This window comes from Vitis riparia, chromosome 15, assembly GCF_004353265.1.
Source record: "Vitis riparia cultivar Riparia Gloire de Montpellier isolate 1030 chromosome 15, EGFV_Vit.rip_1.0, whole genome shotgun sequence".
NCBI classification, from domain to species: Eukaryota; Viridiplantae; Streptophyta; class Magnoliopsida; order Vitales; family Vitaceae; genus Vitis; species Vitis riparia.
In genome coordinates, this window is record NC_048445.1 from 1704420 (window position 1) to 1728910 (window position 24491).

Consider the following 24491-nt stretch of genomic DNA (forward strand, 5'->3'; position numbering starts at 1 on the left):
TGTTTTCTCATATTGATGTGCACCTTTATTTAATTTTGAGAAAATTCAACTTCATTGGACCAAGAATGAACATAGGGTTTATTCATTAAGTAATATTGCCACATAAAGTAAAATGTTAAGAAATGAATACATTGTAATACATGGAAGATAACACTCGTTATATAGAGGACTTATCGCCATGATTCATATATTTGTTACTTAATGCGGAAAAATGATGATCTAAGATAGGACATGAGGTTAAAAGTGTGGACCAAGTGGGAGAATGTTATCCAATCACCCACGTTCCGCTGCTGAAGTGGTCCAACACTTGGCCACGTCCTTCATCATGCAGCTGCTGTTAAGGAGCACGTTTCTCTCAACTGCTCATCGTGTGGCAAATCAGAGAAACGTGGCTTTGATGGGAAGCCATGTTTCTTTGTATTTTAAATATCCGTCTTGGTCCCGAGCTCCTCTCTCATGCTGCTGAAAATCTTCAGAAATTACACCATCCATAAGGAGAGATAGAGCTTTGGAAACCAAAGACTTGCAACCCAACAATGGCTGGAGGTAAGTATGGCATAAGTTACATTCTATATGCATTATGAATTGCCTACAGATTATTCCAATGAGCATGACTATCGCAGATACAATTATTATTGTATCGATGAGTACTTAAATCGCAACTTTAAAAATCGTGATTGTTTTTCTAGTACTTTTAGTAGAATTGATTTTGATCAATTTTTGAAGATGCATGGATATTCAAATATTAAAACACAAGCTAATGACTCTTAGGTAGTGTTTGTTTTTTTATTTAATTATAAATAAAACTTTAATATTTAATAATGTTGAATATTAAGTTGTTTGTTTTTATAGAATTTTATTTATATTAAGTATTACCTTGTCAAGGCTTTGGATACTATAAAAACTTTAAGAACGTTCAAAATCATATTTTATTGACTATGGATCATCTAGTTAGTCATCTCAATCATATCCTCACTATAGAAATTATCATCTCAATTTGTATACATCGTAGGACTGATGATGATGATTTTGAGTCTTTCATCTTTCATTATGAAATTGATTATTGTATTATATGTTATTTAATAAAAATGTTATTATATTTTCAGCATTATCATAAATAATTTTCAAATTGATGTTTTTATAGCTATTCAAATAATATTAGATGTAAGACAATTCTGTTTTATCATTTTTTAAAACTTATTTAATTATACTTATTTTTTTGATAATTTACATAATATTTTTGTAATATTTTGAACTTTAATTTGTGTATGGCCCAATACCGAATCAAGAGGCCATGACAGATACGCCTTGGAACCCGTGCCCGATATCTTCCGCTTCCATGTTTTGGTTAAGCCCCATCATCTTCTATTTCCATGTTTTGTTGACACCATGGGCGGCGGTATGCCCCGAAGTTTCAGGAGTCTTCATGTATGAGCTGGGTGCAGGAAGAGATGATCTCAGGGCATCCAAACATCTTATACTTGCAACAATGCAGTTCAAGTGATTCGACCATCTTCTCCAGTGCTCTAGACACCTAATTATCTCCGAGCTGTTGTCTACAACTGGGACATTTGTTGAGTACCCTTGCTTTACAACTTGAACAGAGTGTGTGTCCATTGTGGCACTCCAGGAATGGAAGCTTTATTTCAAACAACAACCAAAAACTTTTGGGTTTCCTAGATGAGCAAGAAGATATTATTTGCATATCTGTAAAAGCAAAGAAAAAATCCGAAAAGACCCTGTTTGTTTCGACGGAAAAAAATTTCCCGATAAAATTTCTGTTTTCCTTTGAAACAAAGTCAAAAGAATAATGAAAAAAAAAAACAACAACAACAACTAAACACGTAGAAAATTTGAAAGAAAATATAAAAGAAAAATATAAGAAAATAAAAAATAGATTAAAAGTCGATAAATTATTTTTTTTATTTTAAACTCATTTTATTTATTTTAACTCATCAATATAGAGATTAAATACTTTAAAAATACATAAGTTTTTAATTAGTTTTAATTATATTTTTAATTTAATATCGTCTCCATATAAGAGAAAATATTTGTGGTCAAAAATGTAAATCTGAAATTCTTTTGCCAAATCCTAATTTGATATTACCTATATTTCTATTAACCTAAATTCCTTAAAATATCACTTCTATTGAAACGAGGAATTTAGAAGTGACCCCTGAAGTGCTAACTTCTGGAACAGGGACAGGGATGGGGGACAGGGACAGGGACAGGGACACTTCAATTCAATCCTTCAGTTCCCCCTTGTTTCTCCAATGCTCACTTCTGCTTTTCCATAAGGTTCCTGCATCCATCACAGCCCTCACTTTCATAGTATCCCCCCATAGTTGCTCATTTGATCTCTATTTTTTACATTTCTAAAGTTTTTGATATACCATATAAGAGTTTTTCACGTATTGTAAATTAATTCACATAAAAAAAAATAATATAATATTTTAATTGAGATACATGAAATTTGGATCACCTATTCATCTTCTTTGAAATACTTTGACCACGTTAGCGGCATCATTCATAGAAAAATACTTCAACTCTTTATCAACTTCTACTCAAAATAGTTTCCATATATGATAATTTTTTTTGCTTTTTCTTTTCCACATTGGCTTGGAATAAAATGATTTTCCCTTTTGGAGATTTCACTAAACATTTGGTATTTACTGAAGTAGTAATGATCTTATAATATCTTATATATATTATATTATAAGAATGTTATTTGCTATAGGGTCCATATCATAACATTTAGTTTGAACATTTAGAGTAAAAGTTTTATGTATACCTATATCATCTATACAACTTAACTTTAGATTTGGGAAACAATTAAAATAAACAAGGTCATGTGTCATGTTTGATTCTATGACCCCTAATAAGGAATCATCAAAGTTATTGTGTCGTGCATCTTTAAGGCAGACACAAATTGGTTTATTTAGCCCAATTCGGGTTAAGGGTTTGACCGTTACTTTGATGGATCCTATATAAAGGATTTTGTGAGCTTGATCGCTTAACTGTTTGATGTCTCTGGAGTTAAGAAGTTCTATAGTTTCAGTTTTTGATCTTATAGAACGTGTGTTTTCTGACGCTTTAATTTTATACGTTGATTTAAATTTGAAAGTTCCTATTTAATAGATATATTTGATATTTTGTTTTGGTATTTCCCAATTTTTTAAGTATTGTTCCATAGTATCAATTAATACATTCAATTGATTTTCAAATTTTGAAGTATTTTGTTCTAGTATTTTGAGATCATCATAATCCATCCTACTCATGTTACTATGAGAGCTGCTTCTAAAAATATTTTCAAATAAATTTGACATTTTTTCTTATGATTTCTTTGTCTAGATACTGGGAAAGTTAGTGGGACCACTAGTTTCCATATATGATAATTTTTTTTATATATAATTTCCATATATGAATAATCCTTTTATTAATAGTGCAATTAAATTTTACATTTGAAAACTAATTTTAAAAAATGCTTCAATAGAAAATAAAAATAATTTAACATTTGTGAAAAAACTAATTAAATAACAATTCCCAATAAAAAATGCTAATAATTATGAAATTATTTATCATTATTTCTCCTCCCCTTACTTGTAGTTTTCGATTCGAGCTTAGTGGTCCTACCTTCTATTTAAAGGGGCTACCATTTTCTCCACCTCAAGTTATTACATAACTTTATATTAAAGCATGGGTGTGACAACACAAGGCACGAATGCATGGGTCCTAGTTGATACTTGTTAAATAGGAATGCCTTTATTTTGTTGGGTCTTATCCACCACTGAGGTTCAATCTCGTAATCTTTCTAATAAAAGGTCAAAAATTTCGTCCTTCAAAAAGAAATAAACACGACCCCATTTCATTCTTATATTTGATTTTTTTTATTAGTATTTGAGTGTTTCTAAATATTCAATTATTTGCCTTTATTAATATATGAATGCTATTGAATATTAAGATTTCATTTCGTTAGTGTTTTTGAAAAATATTTTTAATATAAAAGTGTTTTTAAAGGAAAACAAAGTGTTTGTCCAAATTTATGAAACCTTTTTTAAATTTTGAAAAATTATTTATAGTATTAAAAATCAATTATAATGTTTTTCGAAGAAAAATACTTTTTTTTTAATTATAGAAAAATTTAAATATAATTTAGGTATTATTTCATGCACAAATCGGATGTAAGTACGATAGAGTTTAAGTTTGGACAAAAAAGGCCTTTTTCTAATAAGATAAAAGTGGATAAAATTTTACCCCTTTCATTAAGACTTAATTGTCTTAAAATCTATAACGACTCACTTAACTAAAAAAGCCAAATAATTTATTGGATTAATGTGGATTCTGGCTTTTTCTAAAGTTCTTAAGCTTGACTTCATTAGTTATCTATGGGGAAGTTGAAGTCTTGCATGAAAAGTGTTTTTGAAAAATGTTATATGATATTTTGTTTGATTTAAAAAAATTGGTTTAGGAATCTCAAATGTTATTAGTTTATTTTTTGTATTTTCAAATTTGTTTTAAAATAAATTTTATATATGGTTTTTTATTTTTAATTAATTTTCATATTTATATAATTAAATTTTAAAATAGTAATAGAAAATAAATGAATATAATTAAAAAAATTAAAATATATTCTTAAAAAAAGTGCTCGATTTCACAACAAATTATCAAACCATGTTTTATAAAAAAATTACTAAATATGTTTTCCCATTTAAAAAAAAGCTTTTTATTTTTAATAACAAAAAATATTTTTAAAAACACTTCCTAAACATTTTAAGAAGTTCTTTTGAAAATAAATTATTTCTATAAATAATAAAAGCTTTTTATTATTTATAGAAATAATAAATTATTACTAAATATGTTTTCCCATTTAAAAAAAAGCTTTTTATTTTTAATAACAAAAAATATTTTTAAAAACACTTCCTAAACATTTTAAGAAGTTCTTTTGAAAATAAATTATTTCTATAAATAATAAAAGATTATTTTTATTTTAAGAAATAAAAAACAATCCAATAATTAAAATTTAAAACCGTGTCATTAATATGCCTCGAAATAGCAGGCCCTAAATGCAAGAAAGTGGTTCCAGGGGAAATTCAACAAATACCAAAGAGCGTGCGACACACAAACAGAAAAGGCGCGTGGCGTTAGGCGGCTTTTTTTTTTAATAACAATTCTTTCTTTCTTTCGTTATTACGCGTTACCAGGGCGAACAACGTCATTTCATCAACAGTCTTTCTCTCTCCTCCATCGATCCAAAAGGTAGGCAAAAAATTCGAGAGATCGAAACCCTAATTTCCACTTCACGCTCTCTCTCTATCCACTGCTCTGATCCAGGTGCTTTTTCTTCTTTGTCTATATCAAAACCCTAGTTTTTTGGAGTTCAAAAAAATAAACCCTAGAATGTCTCATCTGATGCTAATTTGGACCGATTTGAATTGATTTTGAGGAACTCCTGATAATAATAATATTATTGTTTCTTGCCTAGAATATGAAGCGAGATTCGTGTTCGGATTTGAGGAAGGGTGATTAGATGCGGGTGTATTTGTGTTCTGAGCTTGAATTCTTGTGAACAAGATCGTCATTGGTTGGTGGGATTTTGGGGTAATCTTTGGATTTGGACAATTTTATGGTTAGAGAATTGTGAAGATTGAGCTGGATCATAGGGTACAAGAACTTGATTTCTGTTGGTGTAGAGGTGGTTGTTGTTTACCTTTTTTTTTTTCTTTTAATCTGTATTAGACGCGGTTTAGATTTTTCTGGGTATGCTTTGATGGATGATAGATTGATAGTGGTTGGAACAGTGGGCCATTCTTTGAAGATGCTGTTTAGTGTTTTTGATGCATGAAGCTAAACGTTCTTTATCGGTTTAGTATCTTGTGTGATATCAGCAGGAATACAACTGAGAGGGTTTAGGGATTGAAACTTGTTTAGATACGCTGTTTCAAGTGATTTGATGGAGGTATGGCTCTGAATATTGCGTAGTGGGCACAGTTTTTTATCAATCAAATTTGAATGAGATTGTTGGTGCGATTCTTGATTGAAACTCGAGGGTGAGCTTCCATTGGGCGGCTTAGAAATACCTATTTCTCCAATTGTAGCACAAGCAAAATGAGCTTAGAACATGAAGAGCAACTCTTAGTGGATCGACCTGCTGAAGCAAAGCACGAATATCAGAAGTAAATAGCTTTCTTTTCAACATGTTTCTCCTTTTTTTTTTTTTTGCCTTTATTTTTGTTATGTGTTGTAACAAATTTGTCATAATGATTCAGGACTTTGCAGATATCATATACAAGAGATTTTTTATTGTCATTAAGTGAGCTGGATATTTGCAAAAAGCTACCAACTGGATTTGACCATTCAATTCTAAGGTAAGATACCTCTTTTTATAGTATAAATTTTTATTATCGATCTTCTAGCATGATGTGTATTGCTCTTAATCTGATGCTTGGTTTGAATCTATCAAAGAAAAGAAAAAAAAAAAAGAGAAAAAAATCTGATGCTTGTTTTGTATCAGTGAATTTGAGGATGCCTCCTATAATGCACAAGATCGACAAAAAATCTCTGGAAGTTTGTCATTGCAAAGTTTCAGGCGTAATGAGTATGGCTCATCTCCACCAACCAGAGGAGATTCAAGTAATTCTTCTCGAGGAATCCATGGAAGGTGGGAAAGTCGTTCTTCTGGACGGAGTGAGAAAGATAGTGACTCTCAATCTGATTGGGACTCAGGTATGGCTTAAGTTTCTCAACTTCTGTTCTAATTTAGATATAAGTGCTGATATTTTGACATATGAATCATTTTTCTCTTCATGGGTGCTACAAGTGTTGTTGATTATATATACTATTTTTTTATCCTGCAAATAACTTATCACCCACTTACTTGAAGATGTAATGCCATCAAACTGATTGACTAATCCAATGCACAAAATGGATACTTACACACTATGAAATTTGGTTTGCTTTAATGGTATCTGGTCACCCTGGTGAAAATGGACTCAATTAGAGCTAGACACCTGGACATGCAACATCTTTCAACAAATCTCTTTGCCCCCATACTTATAAAAAAACCACTTCTGGCCACATTGCTGTACCTCATAATAAGGTGAAAATGAGAATAAAAACTGTCTGAACTTGGGAGTTGGAGCAATGACCTTGGTGATGATACCACATCACCAGACAAATTTGACATGGATTAGGGAAAAAAGTAAAGGACAAGGGCCCTTGCTAGCAACAAACTAGAAAATGAAGGGAGGAGTTACAATATCTAAGGTTTTTGATAGCAAAGTCAGAACAATTAAGGAAGAAAAAGCTGTTTGAATCGGAAATTTGAATAAAGGAGAGAAGGTGGCTTCCTAACAAAGAGAGGGAGAATTGGGCTTGTTGGAGAAAAAAATTTAAAAAAATTAAGGGAATGAGGTTTCTTTGATAAGATATATGCATGTATATATATAACTTACACATAAAAACAAACTTGAACACTTTCTCTGAATTTTTCTATGTTTTCTAATGCCCTCCAATCTCTCCCAGCAAATTGTTCTAAACAAATGAGCAGCCAACCTGGCTATCTTACACATAAACAAACTAGAACACTTGCTCCTAATTTTTCTATGTTTTCTAATGCCCTCTAATCTCTCCCAGCAAATTGTTCAAAACAAACGAGCAGCCAACTTGGCTATCTTTTTTCCTCTTCTCATCGTAGAACCCATTCCAACTTAACAACATCAGTCTTGTTGCAGAGTGGATCACCCATTCTATCCCAAACATGGAAGACTAACTACCACAATATTCTTGCTGAGATGCTATGTAAGGAATGTCACCCATTGATTCTTCTCTTTTACACATGTAATATCTATTCCCCAAGACACCTCTCATTTTCTGCCGATCCAAGGTCAATATTCTTCCCTATGTTGCTTCCTGTGCAAATAAACCCCCTCTCTCCTCAGCGCTCTTTAGATTCTCTCTACTTGCTTTTGAAGTTTTTGTAGAAAGGCCTCTACCATCTCTAGCTACCAACTATGGAATTGTTTTGAAAAGCAAGGGTTTTGGTGTTCTCTCTCCCCAACCTGCTCCCATGCTTCGTCTACTCACAAATCTTTTGAACTAGCTATGACAAATAGGCAAAGAGCTTCTCAAGTGTGAGTCACTGCACCATCTATTCATCCAAAACTTTACTCTTCTCTCATCCCTTACAATAAAGTAAACTCTATTAAAAACCTACCATTTGCATTTTGCTCCTAATTATCTTCCTCAATCCTACTTTGAGACCTTCCTTTTCTTCTCCCCCTAGAACACCTACTTTCCCATTCTTCCCCAAACTTCCCAATAATAACCCACTTTTATCTAGACTCTTTTTCTGAGGCATATCTCTAAATCCACTTGCTTAAAAGAGTAGTATAAGAGGTTCCTTGTATCAACCCCTCTTTTTCTTCCTAGAAAGATTTTGTATTATGACTATGTTCCCTTTTGTTAGGCATTTTTACCTGCATATACCTACATACAAACGTATATTACAATTCGCCTAGAAAGCAGTATTTTAGAATTTTAATGATTTGATTGTCAGATTGATGAATAAAGTATAGATGTTTTTCCGTCATATATAGTCTTTTTTTTTTCTTTTAATTTTTTTATATGGAGGGGGATGATAGGGAAATTGGGAAGTTAAAATTTTAATCATGTTACAGAAACATGCACGCACACATTATTATATACTTGTGGGGATGACAGGAAACTTGGGAAGTTAGAATTTTAAACATGGCAGATAAACATACCCATATTAGTATATATAAGATACGTATTTTAGTATACTTGTATCATGGTTTTGAGCGCTTGGCACACCTAAGGCACAAAAGTCTCATAAGACTTAGCAAAGTGAGATGTAACTTAGGGTGTATGTCAATTTAATAAAATATGATCCAAAATTCAATCCAAACAACAAAAAATAAAAAATAAAAAAGATTTCAAGTATTTAAGAGAAGCATCCAGCAAAAAAATCGCTTAAGAAGTTGTTAAAGGTTTGCTGAAAGTGGAACAAGCCTACAAACAGTTCTGGATGGTTACACACATTGGATCTACTCTTCCCAAAAAAAGTGGCAGAGGTTTCTGGAATTTGCATATAGGTCCTTAATCTTCTGAAATTTAAACATCAATTATTTACCATATTGTCTAGAACCTTTTGTTAGTGTTATTCTAATCAAACTCAATCTGGATAAATGTTTTACAAATTGATCTTTACTTGGGGCAAATAAATATCTTTACCTGTTTTTTTAACACACCAACACATGTGCCATATCTACATAACCTAAAATTTGGTGGATTAACAAATCTAATACCTGGATGTACCCTGGCACACAGCACTTGTTTCCCAATACCTGTGACTTAAGCAGCTGACCCTCCAAAGAAATTTCCAAGAGAGGCTTTTTCAACTATTAGGCTGCAGTTGCACAGAGGCAATTGTTCTTTAGATGCTCCATGGTTGATGGCTTGGAGCAGCATATGGCATACTCACATTACAAAAGCAAAATCTACAAGAAACAGAAGTGTTATCAAGGTTTCTAGTCACCACCCTTTCAATGCAAAACAAATAGTATGTAATGTGAGTATGCCATATGCTGCTCCAAGCCATCAACCATGGAGCATCTAAAGAACAAATAGATTAGCTTTTAGGGAGGGTTCTTTAGCAGTATAGAAACTCAAAAATTCTTTTGTATGTAACTTGTGGAGTTGGGCTAGATTGTATATTGGAGAGGAGTCCTCTTCACTTATAGGTTTTTTGGAGTGGTTGACATCCACTTAAGGGCTGGTGAGGTTTTTTGTTTCAAAACTTGCTCTTAGAGGTTTAGGCTACCTTGTATACATCTTGTATGCTTTGTGGCTGTTTGCCTTTTGATAATATACTTCATGTTTATTTATCAAAAAAAAAGAAAAAAAGAATGGGATTCTATTGTGAATGCCAACAACATTGTTTCCACTTGGGAAACCTTAATGAGTAGTGGATTCACCCATCATGTGCTCTAATATAACCTATCAAAAAAAATCATTTGCTCTAATATGCACATAGCATGGTAGCAATCATGCATCTTTAAAAGCTATTGAGTTAACTACTTTCTATTGAAGAATTGATTCATCTTTCTGTGGTTTTGTGATTTTCCAATAGTAATCTATCCATGCTTTGCTTCGTAATTTCTGGATGCTCTGTCATGTTTGCTCAGTTCTGTGACTTTGCCATTAAATATTATATCCTGTTTTGCTGAAATCATGCCAAATTTTGGTTTTATCACTTACTGATGTATACATTTGGGCTCCTTTTTGTTAGGTGCTTTTTATACACTCTTCTTTGCCTATCAAAAAATGAAAAAAAAAAAAAAAAAAAGGAAAAGAAAAGAAAAATGATGTATATATTCAATATCAAAATTTTGTTTTTTTACTCATTCTATGATTTCTGTTATTATGCAGATTCTGGAAGGCGATTTGGTAACCAGTCTCGTAGGTCTTGGCAAACTCCTGAACATGACGGACTTCTTGGGAGTGGTTCTTTTCCAAGACCTTCTGGATATGCAGCAGGGGCATCAGCTCCAAAGGTTCGAGCTAATGATCACTACCAGCTGAATAGGAGTAACGAGCCTTATCATCCTCCTCGTCCTTATAAGGTTAATTTTGTACTTATTTTTAATTTTCTACTGATGCTTACATTAGCAGATATCAACTTCATAATGTCTGTGTTTCTGGTTTTATGATCGTGAGCATTTTAAGAATTGTCCATTTTATCTCTATGATATTGAAGGATAAAAATAACAAACAGTGAATTGAACTTAGTTGGAATTTTTATTCAATTAAACCTTCCTACTAAATAAATATTCCCTTTTTCCTTTATTTACTCCAGGCAGTACCTCACTCACGAAGAGACACCTATGATTCGTACAATGATGAAACATTTGGTTCTGCTGAGGACACAAGTCAGGACAGAGCAGAAGAGGAAAGAAAGAGAAGAGGTAATGTGTGTCGTCTCCTAGATTTCCTGGTAGAATGCAAGCCTTCCTTTGCTTCTCTAGTTCGGTCAGTGATGATTTTGCACTGGATTGAACTTGCTTTTAACATTTAATAACTTTCCTCTCAGCATCCTTTGAGTTGATGAGGAAGGAACAACAAAAAGCATTTCAGGAGAAGCAGAATTTGAATCCAGACAAGCATAAAGGTGATTCTGTCCCGGATGTTACTGCATTGCTGGAGGACCCCAAAGATGAGAAAGGACTTTTGAATAGAAACAGTGAAGTGGCTGAGCTTGTGATAGTACCTGATTCCCATAATGATTCTGGAAAATCTTCATTACCCTCACAAACTCCTGCATCTAGACCTCTTGTACCCCCCGGTTTTACAAGCACAATTCTTGAGAGGAATTTTGGAATCAAATCTATAATTCATCCTCATCCAGCAGAGGTAATCATTTCCTTCTGATTTTTTGTGCGCTAGAAGTTGGCTGGTTATATATCTGCTTTTCTTCTGATATTGTTCCTAAATTTGGTTGCTAAGTTACCCCTAGGCAATCAGTTTGTGTGTTTCCATTGATTGGTTTTTTCTTGAAGTTCTATATCCACAACCCTGCTTTGTTCTTAATAGTACCTATCATCATGATTGAATTTGGGGTGATTGTATTTTTATATAAGCTACTAATTGCAAATAAATGGTTACTAGCTCTCATATTCCCTGATAATAACAGTTGATGGCCATGCATGTTTTCTTCAACACCTTTCTTGTCCTCTTTCACCCCTTTTTTAACACATTTATTGGATTTCACCTCTGCTGCCACTATTCCCCTTGTATACTGGTTGCTAAATCATGCTTTGCTGTGTTTTTGAGAGCATCTTGCGAAATTACTACATTTGGCCCTTTTTAGTTGAACTGTTTAATAGATTTGTCAATCAATTGGTAATATACTGATGAACTCCAGTTCTTATGCATGGAAGATGACAGTACAATTAATAGAAACAGATAGTGATGGTCTATTCTTGAACCATGGCAAGTGGGCACACAATCATACACAACTGATGGCACTTGGGTTTGGGTCTCTTGGGTAGGTGATTGCTTCTTTATAGTTTGATGTCAAGGTTGTCCTTTTCATATCTACTAAACGCTGCCTGTGTTAAGTTGTATCATTGACATTATTAAGTTTGCCTTCAAGTCGCTTCCTCTTGTTGCTTTTCCTTCTTTTGTTGTCGCATTATGCATAGTTGTAAAAGGTGCACTTAAAGCATGCCTAGGCCCAAGGCAGAACCACTCCCTAGTTATAGTGGCTCACTTGCCAAGGCATGCACCTTGTTGGATAGACGTGTCTAAGCTACTTCATTTTTACTTTTTAAATATTTTTATTCTTGAAATTTTAACCGTATTTTGAAATTCATAAGATTTCGTATTTTTTGTTAAATACTTATTCTAAATGTATGGAATCTTAAAATTTTTTGTTGTTTGGATTGGATTCTAGGTCATATTTTATAAAATTGATATGCATCGTAGATCAAATTTCACTTCGCTTAGGCTCATGCCTTATCATCTTGCGTGTTTTAAAACCATGGCATTATGTTAACAATTATGTATTCTTCTCTTTGTTAACTTAATTTGGTTGTTTATTAAATTCATTTTTTGGTTGGTCGTATTATGGAGCTTATTTTCAAGTTTAGCTTCAAACTTAAATTATGTGATAATATACAAGAACTTGCGAGGCGTTCTCTTTTCTTAATTAGGTATACTAGGCTGTTCAACTTTATATTATGAAAATCATTTAGTCTATGGAAGTAGAATATGTTTTTCCTGCATCCTAGATTCTCAAAAGAGAAAACTCTAATATATAGAATGTAAATTGGAATCACTTGGTGCTTCATTGGAGCAGATTGTGGGGAAAAGTCATTGATGATTCTTTGTTTGTTTATGTTGCGTTTTTTCCCCTTGCATTCAGTCAGACCTGGGATTAGAGAACACCCAGAAAATTTTGTCATCTTTGCTGATATTTGATATTAAGTGTTTATCAAGGTGTTGCTCATCTTTAAGTGTTTTATTAAGATGTTTGCAGAACTGTGAAAACTTTGTTGAGATTTTGAAATTTATCATTTAATTGCTGACTGTGCTCCTAATGTTTCATTAATGTACTTTGGGAAAATTATGACTTTGTTTTTTTGAACTCAAGATTTAGTTTGTGTAGATGCCATAATAATCTTTTCGGTTCCTTCTTATTACACACATTTGTCTAATGCTTCAACAGGTTGGGAATCCTGAACTTGAGGATAGCCTTTCCCATTCCCATGGCAACTCTGTGGTAAATGGGGCTGAGAAACAATCAGCACATGAAATGAGTCTAAGTGAGCATCATCATCAAAATGTAACTATTGAAGTTCCATTTATCAACAAGAATGGGAATATTGTTAATTCATCATCGAATTTAGAATCTTCTCATAAGACAATTGGCATGGATAGCCAGTCATATATGCCTTCTAGTCTTTCCAATATGCATGAAGCCCTGGAGAATGGTGAAAGCACAGAGCTCAATATGAAGAAGAGTCAGGAAAAAATTGTGGGTGAATACAGTCAAGATAATTCAACGTCAATCCTAGATAAACTTTTTGGCACTTCTTTAACAGTGGCTAGTGGCAGCTCCTCTAGTTTCGTTGAGGTAATTATGACTAATTTTCTTATGCTTCTGCCCTATGAGATATGAGCTGTATTAATTCCAAGTGCTGCATACTCACAATCCTCATTGTTAGTTTGGGAGTGAGTTACTTTATGCCGTCATATGTTACTCATATCCTATCAGAATATGATAGTGATTGATTGATGACCCTGAATGTAGCAAGAAGGTTGATTGATGATTGACTGTCTCAAATTTCCCCATTGAAACTGACAATTCATTTTTTCCATGACAACAATTTGTTTTTTTCATGATAAGAATTTATACTATTCGTAAAACATATAATTTTTCCTGCCATTTGTTGATTAACAATCATTTTTTTCCTTCTTAGGATTGATCTAAAAAGTGTGTGTGTGTGTGTATGTGTTTTAAGCATGATGAAGTTTTGTATGTAAGTTCTCTCCTTCAGATGTTATCTGCTATTAAATGGTTTTGAAATTTTTTCCCTCTTCCTTCTTGGGTATTTGAGTATATCAGCTCCACTCCCCCAAATCCTACCTTTACCCAGCATGAGCATTTGCGTCTTTCTTCAGTCCAGTTTTAGCTATATTCCATTTAATGTTGTTTAGAGGAGGGGGCAAAATGAGATTCATGTCCCCTTTACATGTACCGAACATCATTAAATTGGAGTCCTTTCAATTTATTGTTGACTGGTTTTGGGATTTCTCAGTCACTCACTTTGAGTTTAGCGAAATTTCTTCAGTAGGTTTTTCTTTGGTTGGTTGATCTTCAACTGTATTGGGAGGGAAAAAGAAGCTCAACTGATGCTATTTGTCAGTTTTGGGAAAGCTTGCCCATAATATAATTTCTAATTCCATCTATCAAAAAAAAAAAATCTAATTCCACTTTCATCTTGCTGCTTCAGATTATTGAGGTTGTGATTATGTGTTGTGTGTGAGAGAGGAGAGAGATGAGTGGATAATGATAACAATCATCATGAGGTCAAATGCAAGGTTTTGCCCATTTTTGGATTTCATGTCACAGCTGCTGAATTATATTGTTGCAATCTATTTTAAAATGATGATTAAGTTCAAATTATATTTGAAGTTCTATTTTAAGATGATGATTAAGTTCTGGGATGTATAGGCAAACATTATCAAAACCCAAAACTAGCCTTCTTCTTCTTCTTGATATTATTTTCTGAAGTATATGAGAAACTTTATAAGGGCCTCTATGGGCAAACAGAAAACCCCAAAATAAGCCTGCCTATACCTCCTTTCTTCTTCTTCATATTTCTTATTAGGTATAGCTTCTCTATGATGTACAGCTTCTCTCTATTAGATGGATTTTTGATGATTTTTTTAGGGCCTCTGTAGGCAAACATTATTAAACCCAAAACAAGCCAGCAGTTGGAACAAAAAATTGTTCAATGTCAGTACCTGAAACATGCAGTAAGTCCTATTCGAAATCATCAGAATGAGGCTGTCAAATTATTGTTGGTGCTCCTCTCACCCCGTCAATTTCTGAAGGCTCCCATTTTAGTAGATCAAGTTAATAAAGAATCATTCTGACTGTTGAAACCGTGACTCCATTTTAATATGATAATGAGCGCCTCTCCAGGTGATTGTTATAAATAAGGCCCACTCAATGTCACACATTGATTAGACTCTTTTGTAAGCCATTCCTATCAAAGTTGACACTGCATTGATAAACTTGTGCCATGTCAACATGGAAAAAAAAAGAGAATGGACAACAAAATCATGCCATGTAAGAAACATGAGAGCAATCCATTAGTCAATAAGTACCCATACCATGTTGGTGGTATTAGGATGCATTACCAAACCAGGCCATGCTATGTCAAAGTCAAATAGGGATTCAACTCATCCATCGCCGGTTCCCAATGAGTGGATCTAGTGAATACTGTTCAGCTTGATTGGATGAGTTTTAACCTTCAATTTGATTTTTTTTCACTTTTATTTTTTTCCTTTTTTAATTGTGCAATGTGTAGGTTTACACCCAGTACATTAGCTAGTGCCATCAAATGAATGTGGCAATTTTAAGTTCAGTTGATTGTAGGTTTCTAGCATTGGTATTCTATGAAGTTCTTATTGTTAAGAATCTGAGACCTCTTGTTAACTTTTTGTTGCTTTATCAGCAGCATGGGAGTAAAGCAGATGATGCTTGGAGCCCTAGCACTGTCCAATCTTCCAAGTTTGCTCATTGGTTTCTTGAAGATGGTATGTCTTGTGTCAAGACGTTTGCTTGACATCTGCCATCAATTGCTTGTGCCTAGTAGTTGGAATTTTATTGAAGTTTTAATTTTTCTGTTTTCCTTATGCAGAAAATAAACCAACAGATAGTCTCTCATCAGGGAGACCAAGTGACTTGCTTTCATTAATCACTGGTGGTGAGAAAGCTGGATCCCAAGTTTCTGATTTGAAAACCTCTGAACAAATTCCACTAGACGTGACTTCTGAACACAATGAACTTGCGAATAAGCCTATGGCATCTAATTTAACATCCGCTACTGTTGGGATCTCCGAGCAGTTGTATAATAGCAATAAACCATTTGCCATTCCGGGGGTCCTTACATGTGAAGACCTTGAACATTCAATTCTGTCAGAAATTAGTGACAATAGTGCAACTTTGCAGCCACCTGTGCAAAGCCAGAGTTCTTCTGATGTGAAGACTCAGCAGCCAAAAATCAACATTGATAACCATGCATCCCAGCACCTTCTCTCATTGTTACAGAAGGGAACGGACATGAAAGATAGGGCACCATCCTCGAATCTTGACATGGGATCCTCAGACAAACTAAATGTTTTCGAAAAAGAAAATATTGGGTCTATTTCAACAGAGGAAAATGCTGAAAAAGTCCACAGTTCAGGAACGAGTCTGACTCTTGAGACACTCTTTGGGAGTGCTTTTATGAAGGAGCTGCAATCGGTTGAAGCACCGGTTTCTGTCCAAAGGAGCTCAGTAGGGTCTACAAGAATCCATGTTTCAGAGCCTCATGGGTTGTCCATTCCAGTCATAGATGATGGTCTCCTTCCTTCTGCGGTTGGGGAAATTAGATTCAACAGGACTGGTGCTGAAAGCAGTGTTTTGGCGTCAAACCGCAGACAGCCAACCAAATCAGATAAGATTGGAGGTAATTGGCTACAGCTTGATGATCCTAGATCTGATGTGGATTCGTCACAGCTCCGAGCCGAAATAGTGTCTAAGCTTGGTGGCTTTGATGGGGAGGCTGAAATTCGGCTGCCTGAAGAGGATAGCTTGATTTCTGTCAGCGATCCACTGAACCCCCAAAACTCCCTGTTTATGCGTGCAGGGAATTCAACTAAAACAGAATTTTTATCCTCAAACACACCAATTGACATTGTTGAAAAACTTGCAGCTTTGAACACTGGCCTCAACGATGAAAGATCAATGGCAGGAGGTTCAGAGGGTCCACCTTTTATTCATGCTCCTTATGAGGTTATGGACCATCAAAATCTTCATGCCCAACCATCTTCTCCACAGCTTCATCACCCTCAGATGAATCATGGGAGGCCATTATTTCATCCATTAGATTCTCATACTGCTCAAATTAATTCTCAAATGAAGTTCATGGCTCCCGAGAACATCATCCATCATGACCCTCCACCAAATCATCAATTTCCTGCAAATATGTTTCGCCCTCCTTTCCATCATCCCAGTACTGGGCTGACAGGGTTTGATCATCCTGTTCATCATCCTATGTTACAGCAGATGCACATGCCTGGCAATTTCCCTCCGCCTCACCCACTACGGGGATTTCCAAGGGGGGCACCACTGCCCCTTCGTCCCAACAATCAGGCGACTAATTTCGTGCAGGAAGTGAACCCTCTGCAAGGGTTTCCTTTTGGTCATCGACAACCTAACTTTGGTGGTCTTGGAATGCCAGTGCCAGGTAAAGCTTTCGCTTTTTTCTTGCTGTCTGCCCTGCTCTTTTCATTACATTAGGCAAGTTATAAACGCAAGCTCCTTCTGTCTTTTCTTTTTGGAATAGTTAGGGATCTAGCTTCATCCCCAAAATGCAAATGTATATTTTGTGCAGCTTAGGGAAGTCAATTTGTGGTCTTGAACCGTTCTAAGGTTTCATCAATGCCCTGAATAGAGGCCCAAAAGCTTTTATAGCCCTAATTGGTGCTGTGGATTGAACTTATCTGACATTTTCAAAAACATCCACAAATTCTCTCCTCATTTTTGAGTGGCTGAAAGCTAGATCCAGCTTCTGAATATGAAACCTTACTTCACAATATCATTATACAATCATAAGCATGGAATTACTGAATTCCATCCAGTTATACACTATTTTAATTTTAGTGGCCGTGCACAAGTATACAGTTAGATATTCACAGCTTAGAGCTCTTACCTGAACGATTTCTTATGATATTGCTTTCCATGTTGTGGTATAGTCAAAATAACACGTCAAAAAATGCGGGCTTATGTTTTACTTTTGCTTGTTCCCACTCAGGTTCATTTACATTGTACTGGGGATAGCCCATTTTAGGTAAACTATCAATGTGGGGTACTCTTTAGTGGGGCCTAATCTAATCCCTGCCTAGTATATGATGGAGGCTTTCCAATTTTTATTTAGGGTAAAAAACAGCCCTGTGGCTGAACTCTTGTTATCAATGTCATCTGTCATCACCACCATTGCAATGTTGTTGTCATCTCTCTTATTGTTTTCAGAATTTTTAGATGCTGATAAACTTATTTGTTGATGGTATTACTGTTGAAAAAAAGGAAAAAGGAAAAATTCTTATTCGTGGCTATTTTCAGGTCCTGATGTAAGTGATGGAAGCAATCATCCTGATGCAATACAGAGGCTGATAGAAATGGAGCTGAGGGCAAATTCGAAGCAGATCCATCCATTAGCTGCTGGTGGGGGGCATGGTAGTCAAGGGCATGGGCATGGGCATGGGCTAGAGTCGGGTGGTTTTAGGTACAGATAGTGGGATGATGGATTGTGGTTGTGTATATTGAACTCTATGCATCATCTTTCACCTAGTCCACAAACTCCTCCAATTGGAGAATTGAGTTTGAAAAATGCTTTATTTCAGAATTCAAGAGGCGAATCGGACTGCGGAGAGTGTATCTTATGCATTTTATATGGTTGGGATTTTGGGTCTGCTCTTTTTCTTTTGTTGACCAAAAAAAAAAAAAATATATATAGTTTCACAAGCCCTTTTTGCAACTTTCATTCTGGGTTAAGTTCACGTCATGCCATTCCCCTTTATTCTAACCATATTTGCTGGGATTTCAAAATGATTTTGTAGTTGTCTGGAAAGAATAGTTGGATTTTGCCACAAGTGCGCACGACTGAATTTAGAAAGAAACTTCAATTTCATTCTCTTATTTACCTCTTAGTTTTTGTTAAATGGACCTACTTCCTGTAACTTCAAAATTTCATTACATAACCCCATATTTTGAGAGGGTTGAAAGGTCTGTGAAAAAAAAAATAAAAAAAATCAAGCAGTTTGTAATAGATAATGAATTAACCCACTTTCTTTGCCTGAACACATGAAAATGTTTTCCCAAACTTCCATGCATCGACTTTCAAGGAGGCGGCAGTAAAATTCCTCAAAACTGCTCAAGACTCTGAGGTCTACCAGAGTCCGTAATTTTGTTCAGTTTAACAGTTTTATTTCACTTTTGATTGAAACACAGTTCGTCCATAACATTATTTATATAACCAAAGCCTCTCAAAAACACATCTCACACAAGTGCCAGTCAAAACTCAGCAGATATGTACACCAAAAACACACTATACAATGGGTGTTGGCGGCCTTCAAGATAACATATATACTGCAACGCTTGACATAAACAAGCACGAAACGGAAAACCCAAAAAAGGCAAAGGCAATGGCATCAAACAAACCATGCTGGTGGCACATATACACCCCATCACACCTACGTATATACATAAACTAGAGGAGAGAATCTGGACACTTCTCATTATTCCTATTAGAAACAGCAAGAGAGATCACTCATAGACAGTTTCCCCCTTTGCACCCTGGCATTTCTCTGCTTAAAAGTAAAAGGAAGCAATCATTTTGCCAAAAAACACAGATGAAAGTCGGGTTTTTTTTCTTTCTACCTTCTTACTTCTTATGCTGATAGAATAGCACTCTCTGATTTACCAACATGGAGAATATTGCGAGTGCTGCTGGATTTAGCCTTCTCAAAGTCAGCATCATAAGATGAGAGCAACTTCCTCTGCATTGATCAAAATTTAAAACGTTTCACCCCAGTGACATTCAGAATAGCATTCAGAAGAATCAGATGTAAGTGGAAAAAATTACTTACATGATCCGCAAATTCAGGGCTTGTTAAATTGATTGTAAGGTTTCTCATCAATAGCAATACCTGGACAGCCACATAAAATCCCCAAGTAAAACATCAGTTTTTTAAGCAATCTGAGCAAAAAAGGTAAATCTAAAGCACTAGTGTAAAATGTGAATAAGCTCATGTACACACTATACACAGATCACACAAGAAGCTTAGTGAATTATTTCCAAAAACTGATAAGAGGTATAAAAATAACCAACATTCTTATATTGCTTCTACATCTATTTTTATTTTTACTAGTTCAAGCATTGATATTTTTACAAAATCTTATTATCTGCCTATAAAAAAAATAAATTCTTAAGGGATTCTTCAAAAGATGAGATGAACCAGGAAACTTGAGCTGATGTTCTTAATATGGTAAGTAAAAATTTATCTTATACTGTCTCTAGTACTTTTCCCCCCAAATTGACCAAGTATCAGCCACGTGTTGCCATGTAAACAACTAATCTACTTCCCCAACACAGAAAAAGCAAAATACTAAAAGATGACGTACCGTTTCCACATTTATTGGGTCCATGTTCTTTAATTTCTGCAAGTGACCACTTCCATTGGGGTCAAAAACACTACCGATGAAGCTGTACACTTGAGCAAAATCTGGCATAACTGCAGCAAATGAAAACTTTTACTCAATAAAAAAATATGAAAGAATAATTACCAAATGATATAGAGCAGTGCCAAGCATTAAAGGAGAGATTGCTAGCCTACTTGAGTATCTTATGTAAACACAAGATATGACACTAAATAAGTACAACATATCAGCTGTTAAATTGATGGTTAAGGGTTACACTGAGTGATGGAAAGCACAAAAATGATAGTGAAGACTTCTCATATTTACTAACTTCTTTACTGTGCCTAAGTAAACCAGAATCATATAAAACAAAATCATATATGCATATAGATAGGGGGAGGATCCATATCATTAATACTCCTTTTGTTTACGACATATATGTCATACTAGAACTTAGATGCATTTTAAGAATTAGATGATTCAAATTTTACCATCAGTTTCCATCTATATGCATTTCTAATAATTCAATTCTTATAAAAAAAGTGCTAACCTCGTATTGGCAAGCTGTGATTTCCCTGATCATGTGTTTTACAAATTGGCCAAGACCTTGGAGTGCTTTCATTGCTACTACTGCAACAATTATTATGTTGCATAGCTGGCCCAGCCAATCCTACCTCATCTGAAAACAAAGTCGTAATAAAATAAACTATTTTAGCATACTGAAGGTATTGCCTTTGACAAAAATTAAGGTTAAAGCTTGTTAAAAATAGAGCAGGAATGTATAAAACCTTTTGTCACATGTGATACACTGACTGGAGGTTGAGAGTTGTAAGTCCAGGAAGACAAAGCTGCATTGTTCATTGGATTTCTAAGCACTGATGATGAATCTGGCCTCAGAACAAATCCAGGTTCAAGCAAAGTAGCTGAAGTTTGAAATGCCATGGTATCTTGGGGAAACACTGGAGCTGTCAGACATACAAGCATGGGCATTAGGATATAATTTCCCCCCCTCCCTAAATAAAAATATAAAAGTAACAGTTTAAAAAGAAGAACAAACATGACAGACACAAACCATTTTTAGAGGCTTTTTGTGGGTATGGATGGGCTGCTTTCCTCTTTGGCCGAGGAGGAGGCACATGTTCACTCGTACCATTTTTCTGAACCTTCAAAAAGTACTTTTGCGCATGGCTACGTATCTGCAAAAATATCCTTTCGTATGTGAAAAGATATGAAAGGGAAACATACAAGCATAGTGGGGACCATGCATAACCACGTGCTGCAGAATGGTTGTCTAGAAATTAAGAGCTAGATGCAAGAAATATCTATGGAGCTACTGTTTCCCAGGTAACCCACTTATAACAAGTTAATTTACGTAATCAAACACTAAGTGCAAAAATCTCACAGAAATCAACATTCATGGGTAACTCCCTAATGAAGTGGATAAGATAAATTGTTTTGTAGAAAATAAAGATAATAAAACACAATTTACCACATGAAAAAAATATATTCACAACAGTTATTTCATAATATGGGAAGATTTTATAACTTCATTAATAGTATGACATCAGGAGGCATTCTTTATGAGGAACTGTTGGAATCAGTTTCAAGAAAATTATAGTCTCAAGCATTGACCTAAATCAACTATAATAACTGTGATGCGTTTGACCAAACAGAACACAACTCAAGTCATAGTGATTAAACCATATTAATTTTGATATAGAGTTATTAAAGTCAGTTCCTTCAGTGATTAACGCATATTAATTTCAATAAAGAATTTTTGAATAACATTAATGAAAAACTAAGGATTTGTCAGTTTGTTCATTTTTGGATTGTTTTTATTTGTACTTGCCCAAAAAAAAAAATTATCTATATTTAACACTCTTAAATGACCATTTTCAGGAATTGGTTAAAAAAAAGAAAAAGAATTACAGATATTTGGAACTAAAATTTTTGTATACTCCAAATCCAAAAAATGATTGCATAACATTGCAAGACTTTTGCATTTCACATAAATGTAATTCCAAATCAAATCCAGTTCAACCTTACTTAGGCAACGATTTGGATCTGGAAAGAAGAGGGAAATGATGAATAGCTTGGAAAAGGAATGCCTTGTAACTAATTATCAGCATTTCTCTTTCTTTTCACTCCTTTCCAAATTTAGCTTTAAAAAGTCCAAATGTAGCTCTTTTAGCAAGTTAAACAAATTTACAATATCTCAAGAAGATACCAAATTTATCCTGCAACAAGCCAATCTTTACATAAAAATTACCTGGATAACTGTTTTGGACCCAACAAATGCTTCGATCTTCTTCCAATCTCGATCAAAACTATGGATAAAAAAAACATATATATATCAGAATGCATGATTTTCCTACCGTATGAAAGCCATTTCATAACAGAGCTCTAAAGAACCTCAAATTTTAGTTCAGTCTCACCCGAAATCCCCCAACAACCAGTTATTTCTTGAGGAATTATGATTGGACTTGGGATCCATGGAAATTACTAAATTCAGAATCTCAGATGTTAAATTAAATTAATCTACAATCTAATGCAACTGAGACTAAAATCATCTCTTAAAAAAAGAAAGAAAAAGAAAAACAGCCAAGAGAAGGAGGCTCCTTTCAAAAACCCACTTCTAGAAACCAAAATGAAATGACAAAAACAAAAACCTCATTAAAAAAAGGGAAATAAAAAGATTAACCAATTAAGAAAATGTTCAATTCGATGATATCTAACGGAATCACCAACGTCAATTCCTCATTTGGCTGCGGAGAAAGTGCGAGAAAATAAAAAGAAAGGTAAGAAAAAAGAGAAACAAACCCTAAAAAGCAATAAACCCACCCCACTCAACGGACCAATTGACTTGACCCTACTGAACATTTTTCCCAGCCTTTCCCCGAAATCAAGAAACAAAACATACACACAATTCTCCAATTTCCCCCCCTGAATCTTCTCACCGACTAAACAGAACCCCAAAATCAAGTAATCGAGAGCGACGTACAGTTGTAAAGCTTCGAGAAACTTATCGTGCTCTTGCTCGGTCCAGCTCTCCCTGGACTTGGTGATGGTGTAGGGCTTCCGGATCTTCTTATTCGGATCCTCCGACGAAGACGACGCAGCAGCAGAAGCAGTAGTAGGCTGCAGAGACCCAAGACCAGGAAGTCCCATTTGCATCGGATCCAAGTAGAAGCCTTGTGGTGGGTTAGGGTTTACAGAAACCATAGAATTGAGCACGAAACGAAGCAGGGTTTTTAAATTCGTGTTTTTTTCAAATTAAAATTTTTTTTGTGGTGTGTTTGGATGGTTAGAATCGTAGGTGGAAAGCAGAGAAAATGTGAGGTTTGAATTGGTGACTCGAGTTTATGTATAGTGATGGGGGATGTGGCGGTGGTGCTGGTGGTGCTGGTGGGGTGGCGCTGCTACGATGCCGACACATGTATCTTTACTGACCTTACACGTTGCGCAATTCTGAAACAGATCGAGTCTACGATTTTACTCTACTTGCGCGTGTTTGACTTTACCTTCCCAAGTAAATTGCTGTATACTTTTAGCGTGGGAAAAGTATTATTCCGTACAAGCAAATAATATATTTAAAAAAAAAAATTATATTCATAATTTTCAACAACTAACTATATTTTAGATACTAAAACCCGTTAATATAAGAATTTTTAACTTTTTTTTTCCCTTGTTTTTTTTCTTTTGACTCTAAGTGATGAATGTTTTATGTTAAATAGAAAAAGTCAAAATATTTAATTTTTTTATTTAAATAAAAATAATTTATTAATATCAATTAATATTAACTAAAATAAATTTGTTATTAATAATTTTTAGGTTTATTTTAATTATATTAGTTGATATTAGTAAGTTACTTTTATTTTAATAAAAACTATCAAATATTTTGACTTTTTCTATTCAACATGAACACTAATTTAGTATACTCTAGTATTTGATTTTCATCATTTTTTTCGGTTTATTTATATGAGTTGGTTTATAAATTATTTAA

The 24491-nt window shown here is 34.4% G+C and overlaps 2 protein-coding genes across 6 annotated transcripts; one reads left to right on the forward strand and one right to left on the reverse strand.

The window, feature by feature from the left end:
- Positions 1–5221: 5221 nt before the first annotated feature.
- Positions 5222–18765, forward strand: LOC117932283. Of its 5 annotated transcripts, none has more exons than XM_034853462.1 (11): positions 5222–6173; positions 6267–6365; positions 6512–6723; positions 10447–10640; positions 10874–10982; positions 11108–11427; positions 13244–13651; positions 15762–15843; positions 15948–16757; positions 17004–17537; positions 18413–18765. In XM_034853462.1, exons 1-11 carry the CDS (start codon positions 6106–6108, stop codon positions 18583–18585), a joined length of 3009 nt encoding a protein of 1002 aa, XP_034709353.1. In that variant the 5' UTR covers positions 5222–6105; the 3' UTR covers positions 18586–18765. The 5 variants fall into 5 exon arrangements, with proteins under 5 accessions (XP_034709353.1, XP_034709350.1, XP_034709349.1 ...); XM_034853459.1 differs by having other exon boundaries at positions 5222–5331; positions 5483–6173; positions 15948–17537; XM_034853460.1 differs by having other exon boundaries at positions 5241–5256; positions 5483–6173; positions 15948–17537.
- A 535-nt stretch (positions 18766–19300) lies between these two features.
- LOC117932285 (protein REVEILLE 6-like) lies at positions 19301–23824 on the reverse strand. Its single transcript, XM_034853463.1, has 9 exons — positions 23490–23824; positions 22758–22815; positions 21561–21684; positions 21277–21453; positions 21039–21167; positions 20474–20583; positions 19939–19998; positions 19730–19848; positions 19301–19656 (listed from the first exon to the last, which is right to left on the reverse strand). The coding sequence occupies exons 1-8, from the start codon at positions 23708–23710 to the stop codon at positions 19741–19743; spliced, it is 987 nt and encodes a 328-aa protein (XP_034709354.1). The 5' UTR covers positions 23711–23824; the 3' UTR covers positions 19301–19656; positions 19730–19740.
- Positions 23825–24491: the final 667 nt, after the last annotated feature.

Coding starts and splice junctions, on each gene's coding strand:
- LOC117932283 (XM_034853458.1), top strand. CDS start 6,106: ATGAGCTTAGAACATGAAGAGCAACTCTTAGTGGATCGACCTGCTGAA. Junction 6,174..6,266: donor GCAAAGCACGAATATCAGAA/GTAAATAGCTTT, acceptor ATAATGATTCAG/GACTTTGCAGATATCATATA. Junction 10,983..11,107: donor AGAGGAAAGAAAGAGAAGAG/GTAATGTGTGTC, acceptor CTTTCCTCTCAG/CATCCTTTGAGTTGATGAGG.
- LOC117932285 (XM_034853463.1), bottom strand. CDS start 23,710: ATGGTTTCTGTAAACCCTAACCCACCACAAGGCTTCTACTTGGATCCG. Junction 21,454..21,560: donor ACAAAAAGCCTCTAAAAATG/GTTTGTGTCTGT, acceptor TATGTCTGACAG/CTCCAGTGTTTCCCCAAGAT. Junction 21,168..21,276: donor TGTATCACATGTGACAAAAG/GTTTTATACATT, acceptor CTTTGTTTTCAG/ATGAGGTAGGATTGGCTGGG.